The sequence below is a fragment of the Capsella rubella genome, unplaced genomic scaffold (assembly GCF_000375325.1).
Source record: "Capsella rubella cultivar Monte Gargano unplaced genomic scaffold, Caprub1_0 scaffold_4, whole genome shotgun sequence".
Taxonomy (NCBI): domain Eukaryota; kingdom Viridiplantae; phylum Streptophyta; class Magnoliopsida; order Brassicales; family Brassicaceae; genus Capsella; species Capsella rubella.
This window is the reverse complement of record NW_006238920.1, coordinates 1,805,079-1,812,734: the sequence shown is the minus strand read 5'-3', so window position 1 is coordinate 1,812,734 and position 7,656 is coordinate 1,805,079. Positions and strand designations below refer to the sequence as shown.

Genomic DNA, 7,656 nt, shown 5'->3' with positions numbered 1-7,656 from the left:
TTTACCTATATATATATATCATGTTCTAATTTATATTAGAGATTCTAGTTTCATAATTAGAATCCTACCTCAAACCGAAAATTTCTTAGTTAACTATTAATTAGCCGGTCTAGTTATGTAAAGAATACTAATTAATTTATGTTGGATATGGGCCTCGGTCCACGAGTCTCTCTCCACTTATCTACGTTCGGCCCCGCAAAAGAGGAGTGACGTGGCAACATTCCTCACAAAACGACAAGCGATAACCAGGCTAAAGCAACGGTCCAGTCGTCGCCTGGCCATAACGATCGGTCCGCGAGAATCTAACCTAAAGCGGTGTCTTGTCACATCACTTGTCTATAAAAGGAAAAAAGTCTAATGTAAAAAGACAGAACGTACTTCGCAAGGACAGAAAGTACAGCAGAGAGCTCGGCATATAGTCTATTAGTGATGACCAGTTTTCATTCCCTTTTTATACTTTGTATTTGCTGATCTCTAATCAATAAAAGGAGCCTTCTTGTTCGACCTCTGACTTATATTTGATATTCCCCCTTGAGACAAACTCATCAATCAACAATTTACATTTTTTTATGATCATAAATTTATAATCAACTAACTAGAGTCTATTAAGTCTCGTTTCTTAGTCAAGTCTTTATTATCACTTTTGAACCAAATATTGAATACGCAGCACAACATGCAACTTAATTATAGATCATACAATCTACAAGTACTTACAACTTAAACTAGACTCAACCAAAATTCAAAGAAAAATGCTATATCCACCAGTATTTTCAGTCAAGAATATTAGATGAGTGGATAATTTTAATTATCTTCAAAAATTCTTATTTTCAAAAATTATACTATTTATTAGTAAAAAATTACAAAAAGCTTTTGATAACATACTACCATTGGACATGCTCTAAGAATATATATACTATATGTTGATAACATTAACGCAAACACTTACTAATCTCTAGTATGTTAATACATTAATAAATGATCTATCTCGTAGAGATTACATTGACTTCTACAATAAAGTAAGACCAAATCTTTTTTTTTTTTGTCTTTGGCATGAAAAAAGCCACCAATTCTTCTCGAATCATGAATAGCAATAATTATCATACATCATCATCATGGCTAATGGCTTATATATATTGTATAGTATAAAGAAATATCTACATTTTTTCTATCATCATCCCACTAACTAATAATTAAAATTTCTAAGTATAATAAAATATTTAATATCGACCGTATCATTATAAAAAGACATAGTGGTTGGAACACGTAAACAACAAATTAACTTAACGAAAAAAAGAAAATGAAAATGAAGCTTCGTTTGTACCGTATTAATTGATAGATCATGCAATTTAACTAACATGTGTAAAACGATTCAAATATGCGAACACTATAGAGAAATTTCTCAAAATACTATATTTGAAACTATTTTTTAGTATAAAATCATATAGACATCTTAGATTCTCAATAATAATTGCATTTTTTACTGCAGAAAAAATGCGGTACAATTCAAATAGTAACATAAATACATAACTATATATATATATATATATATGCAGATATTTTGACATTATTACAACACTGCTATGATGTATGGTTACATTTAGAGTCTTAGTATAAGTTAGATTAGAGCTATATTTTACTGTCAGAATTTCGATTTATTAAAAAAAAAAAAAAAAAATACCAAACGGAAATCATCCACATTTTGTTTATTTTGTAGTTATATAAATTATATATTTGTTAAAAAAGATTTTAAAAAATAAATAAAAAAGGATGTAAAAGTTTATAAAATGAGAAGAAACGAAATCATAAAAAAAGGAGACGTGCACGACAATCATATATAAGTCGGTTAGGTCAACGATTCCCATGTCTATGATTTATAATGCATCCCGTTGACACAAATAAAAAAATGTTACATCTTGAGCTCTGTTTTGCACACAAAACACGTCATATATATATATATACAATATTGAATATACTGTTCTTGGTTTTAAAGAATTGAGCTAACTAAGTCTGATTCTAATTAGTTTAGTTGATTTTTTTTTTTTTTTTTTTGAAAAAGATTGATTTTTTTCTTCAAGTGTCACAATTTTAAAATCTTTGAATAAGCATGGAAGTGAAGTTTAAAAGGACTACTTTATTTTTCGTATTTTTAGTTCGGTTAGTATGTTTTCTGCCAAGTAAAATAAAAATCTTAACATTATAATATACTAAAAAAATTATATAAATATGTAATGGTATATCTTTAGAAAAAAAAAGTTATAGTATATTAGCAAAGACTTAAGTCACGTATATGTATTTAGCACATTTTATTAGTGACACATAACCATTAAAAATAAATATTTATTACTAGTAACCATTTCATTTAAGGGAATGTTAAAATTTCCATTTTAGTGATTAGTAATGATAAAAAATGATACAATATTTAGGTTTTAATTTGTAAACAAGATGTCTCGTTTTGACAATTATCAATCATAAAAATGAAATCAAAACTATTATTCATAGTTTTTCTTACAGTATTTTTTCTTATAGTTTTATACTATTTTGTAACAAACTTTTCGTAAAATAAAAACTTTTGTTGAAATGATGAAACTCTATGATCTATCAAATATCTATTGACGATGGAATAAAGCTACAAAATTTGCTCTTTTACAAATCATTTAATTTCCTCCACTCCTTTTTTTTTTTTTCATCAACCGAAAAAAAATCAGCTCAGATGAGCCAATGTAGAGGACAGTTGTTTACAAACTTAACAAGAGACGGCATGATGCGAACATTTCGCGGCAAAGAATCCGCCTTCACATTCAAATTACGAGAAATAAGAGAGAGCGAAAAAGATGAAAATTCTTCCCTATCGGCGATAATATCCTCCAAATAAATAGAAAACGCTGGCCAGTCGGTTGGAGAAGACACCATCTTAACCAAGTCTGAACAGTCCGTGAGGAATAAAACATCTCTGTGGTTGTGTCCTATCATACAACGCATCGCCTATACAAGGGCTTCTACTTCGGCATGAATGGGGGAGAGGCTACGTCGGAGATTGGAGGCACCCATTGTCACGGAGGAATCTGGGACGTGTTGGCAATACCATCCCAATCCTGCAAACTCATCTGTATTCTTCCAGGAGCCGTCAATAAATCATCTGTATCCTGTAACCCAAGACGGGGGAGGAACAATCCGGATTCGTCGTCCTATTTCAGTATCCGTCAATGTTCGAGTAATTTCCTCCACTCCTAATTCAATTGGATTGAAATTTTTTTTTAAAAACTTTATCTCTCCAATAAACCAAACAAACAAAAAAAAAAAGCTTGTGGACAGGTGACAATTTATGAGTCAGCCAAACGCCACGTGTCGAAATCTCAATTGCCGTAGTAAAGGATTTTGTTTTAGGTTCTCACAAAATATAAAAAGCTAAAAAGAGAATAAATAACAAAGAGTCAACTCCACAGTTCACAGATCCACCGTTGGATCCAACTTTTGCTAATCAACGGTCCAGATCATAGTTAACCGGAATCATCCGGTTACCGAGGTGGTCAATAGTTTTTAGGGTCCATGTGATTCACTTTTATTTTAGTCAGCTTTTGTTTTCCTACTTTGTCGTTATTCTTCTTATATGTTATGTATCGCTGTTCTCAACTAATTTAAAGACTTGTAAGAGACTTTTATATATACTAATGAGATTTAGTCAACGATTGTCGCTGTTAATCTCCCTATTAATGATTCTTAATTGTTCCACAATCTGTGTTGATTAATTAAGTAAATTAAAAGTCAAGAAATTATTTGTTTTCTTTTTACTAATTTCCCAGTCAAGACGTTTTCTAGAAGGCTTATATGACTATGAGGTTAAGTTGTTTATATGTAAATAGTTTCTTAATTTCTGTAGTAACTTTTCTTTAATGTTTATAGTTTACTGATAAGTTTTTTTTAACCCTATAGTATTAGTAAACAGTAGTACTTTTTAATACAATTTTGTTAAATTTGACAAAAATAACTAAGAATTGTTTTCGAGAAAATTTTGTTATTTTAGTTATTTTTGATCTAAAAATTGATGTTTTGCATATAATATCGTAATTTTGAGTAATTGAGTTATATTAAATATATATATATATATATATAAGTAATATTTTAAATATATAGTTATATTTTGAGAATTTTGGGTATCAATTCAGTTCGAGTTCAATTTCGGTTATGGATTTGGTTTGGTTATTCTTTCTGATTCGAAGTATTTTTGCCTAGGGCTAGTATTAAATGGTATTGATATATTGTAGTTGAACAAAATGTAGTTGGATGCAAAAGGTAAAGTAAAAGTCAAATGTTTATTATTTTTATATCTGTAACTACTTCTAAACTTTGTTCTATAAGAATTACATGTTGTTCATATATTTAATTTTGTCAATGCACTTCAAAAATAATAATAGTTCTAGAAGGAAATTGAGATAATATAATACATGCCGAAAACATGAGTGTTTTATTTGTATAGGCATATAATATTTACAAATTGTATATGTTTATTGACAATAAAATAAAATACAAAAAAAAGAACATGAATAACACCTAAAACCTTGTCTGAATTCAAAATTAAATAAAATACAAATAAAACGGAAGAAACATAAAATATATAATCAAAAGTCAAAATCTCCAAAAGAATTATAATATCAACTAGCTCATTTTTGTTTTTATCTAATATAACAGCTAAAATACAGCCCAATTGTTCATACAAATAATGAAAAAATCAATACCTTCAATTTTAAATTTGTTGACTTGAACTTGAAGACAAAATATAGCTAATAAAAAGTAAAAATAAAAATGAGAAAAAAAGTTGTGAATTTTCTTCAAATACCATCTCTTTTTTATTTGACTTTTTATTTCTTTGAAATTAAAAATTCCTTTTTTTTCTAACCCTTTATTTTGTTCACATTCAAGTTTACGCACTGATTGATAGGACCCAACACAACACAACACAACAAGGAGACCAAACTTTGATTGCTTTATTCCATAGAAGTCTTCAACTTAATCTCAACCGTTAGATTACAAAAGAAACAACAAAAAACACCGATTTGACTAAACTCCACCCATATGACCTACTCAACCGGTCACCCGGTCACACCTCAATAACCCCATATATCACGCCATTCTTCCTTGGTTCCATTACACTTTTCGATCTCTCTTCTTCTCTCATTCATCAAAATATAGAAAACTTCACATTTCTTCAGATCTTCTTCTCATCATGACCGTTGATATCATGCGTATACCTAAGATGGAAGATCAAACGGCTATACAAGAAGCTGCTTCACAAGGCTTACAAAGCATGGAACACTTGATCCGTATCCTCTCTAACCCTCCTCAAGAACGTAGTAACGTTGACTGCTCTGAAATCACTGATTTCACCGTTTCTAAGTTCAAGAAAGTCATCTCTCTTCTTAACCGTACCGGTCACGCCCGGTTTAGACGTGGTCCGGTTCATTCCCCTCCTCCTCCTCCTCCTCCTCCACCGGCTCCGGTTCCGGTTCCAGTTCAGATCTCTGCTCCGGTTAGTTTCGTTCAGTCAAACCAACAAAGCGTGACGTTAGATTTCACTAGACCAAGCTCCTTTGGCGCTAAAACAAAGAGCTGCTCTGAGGTGGTTGAGTTCGCTAAGGAGAGCTTTAGTGTATCTTCTAATAACTCTTCTTTCATGTCTTCCGCTATCACCGGTGACGGAAGCGTCTCTAAAGGTTCTTCGATCTTTCTAGCTCCGGCGAATCCATTGCCTTCTTCAGCTAAACCGCCGCTTTCTGGTCTTCCTTATAGAAAAAGATGCTTTGAACATGATCACTCCGAGAACTTTTCCGGCAAGATCTCTGGCTCCGGCAACGGCAAGTGCCACTGCAAGAAAAGGTACTGTTACTACATCCATAAATAAACTAATCATTTCTATTAATCGATTTGGTTTAATACTACTTGAACCGGTTCGGTACGGTCTAAACTAATCGGTCAACGTACTTACTTAAAGACTTAAAAGTCAACGACAGTAACTTAAACTAAAAGGCACGCATGACAAAGACTAGTTAGTGGTGCTGTCGTGTAGTGAAGCTTTAAGTTATAAAAGTCTTTGTTTGACTTTTGACTTTTTACATTAAACTTGATGGCACGTTCACGTTAGCAAAATAAGCGCACGTTAAACTAATTACGATTATTTTTGACTAAACAGCCGGAAAAATCGGATGAAGAGGACGGTGAGAGTTCCGGCGATAAGTGCAAAGATCGCCGATATACCACCGGACGAGTACTCATGGAGGAAGTACGGACAAAAACCGATCAAAGGCTCACCACATCCACGGTAACTATCGTACACCATCATCACTATACCTATCCACCGTTGGTTTGTTTGACTTTAAAGTAAGATCTAACGGTTGTGATTGATTTGACTTATCAGGGGTTATTACAAGTGTAGTTCGTTTAGAGGATGTCCAGCGAGGAAACACGTGGAACGAGCATTAGATGATTCAACGATGCTGATTGTGACTTACGAAGGAGAGCACCGTCATAACCAGTCCGCGATGCAGGAGAATATGATGATGGCTACTACTCCTAGCGTGAGCGGTTTGGTATTTGGTTCGGTTTGAAAGAAAATTTTAGTTTGGTAGATTTTGTAATATTTTGAGATAATATAGGGGTTGGTTTTGTAATTTTTAATTTCCCTAAACTAAATTAGATTTATTTGAAATGTATTTTTTTAATCTTATAACTACCGAGAAAGAAATTGACAGAAAAATTCTTACTACAAAAAAAAAAGTGTATTTTTCTTTCTTTCATAATTACTCCTACTTGTTTGATATAGAGAAGTAATTGACGTATACATGTGTATTTTAATTACTTATTTAATGATATGGTTAGTAATTAGTTACCATTACTCTTTGTTTGATTTAGTTATTAATTGTGATGGTTGATTTAGTGGAGGGTTAGACTTTTTAGAATGGGGTTGTTAATGCAATGTTTGACTATTAGGTTTTAGAAAGTCAAAAAAGAAGATTTTCCAATGAGTTGTTGGGAGATATTGGATATGGAGGTTGAACAATGAATTGTGAAGTGAATTAATGCAGATTTGAGGGTCAATGAAATTATTATGATGTTGAAAGACAAATAATTTGAGTGAGAAAGAATAATAAACTTCTTTCGTACTCCCTTTTTATTTAATGTTTAAGGTTTTTATATACACATAAACTTGTGTTCGATGTCGTATTGATCTTTTAGTATTAAATGTTAAGCTTATGGACAAATTAACCGGCTATAGATTTATTGATACAAAGAAATTGTGAATTACTCTTAGTGAAACCAAAAAATTACGTTTGACAAGATAAAATTTGAAAACTACAAAACGACATCGCATATTTACAATACACATAAACTTGTGTTCGATGTCGTATTGATCTTTTAGTATTAAAAGTTAATCTTAACAACACAAAATTGAATCAGGCCAAACGTCGTCGTATAAATAATTCTATTCGACGTCGTTTGGCATGTTACCTAGGTTAACTTGGCTCTATAAAAGGATCATACTCACAGTTTTTAATGTATTCATCATCTACGCCGTATTGTTTCACTCTACAAAACATAGCAAAAACAACCCCATAAAAATTTGGGATTACTCGACCACATCAATGAAGAAACTTAGAACCCGAC

General features: G+C 31.7%; 1 protein-coding gene across 1 annotated transcript; it reads left to right on the top strand.

The window, feature by feature from the left end:
- Nucleotides 1-5,137: 5,137 nt before the first annotated feature.
- On the top strand, nt 5,138-6,791 carry LOC17889298 (probable WRKY transcription factor 17). The gene is made up of 3 exons (XM_006293434.2): nt 5,138-5,871; nt 6,185-6,313; nt 6,410-6,791. Exons 1-3 carry the CDS (start codon nt 5,222-5,224, stop codon nt 6,597-6,599), a joined length of 969 nt encoding a protein of 322 aa, XP_006293496.2. The 5' UTR covers nt 5,138-5,221; the 3' UTR covers nt 6,600-6,791.
- The last annotated feature ends 865 nt before the right edge of the window (nt 6,792-7,656 follow it).

What these genes read in the sequence shown, in the direction of transcription:
- LOC17889298 (XM_006293434.2), top strand. Translation starts at nt 5,222, where the DNA reads ATGACCGTTGATATCATGCGTATACCTAAGATGGAAGATCAAACGGCT. An exon ending in AAGTGCCACTGCAAGAAAAG is followed by an intron (nt 5,872 to 6,184) that starts GTACTGTTACTA and finishes TTGACTAAACAG; the next exon opens with CCGGAAAAATCGGATGAAGA. An exon ending in AAAGGCTCACCACATCCACG is followed by an intron (nt 6,314 to 6,409) that starts GTAACTATCGTA and finishes TTGACTTATCAG; the next exon opens with GGGTTATTACAAGTGTAGTT.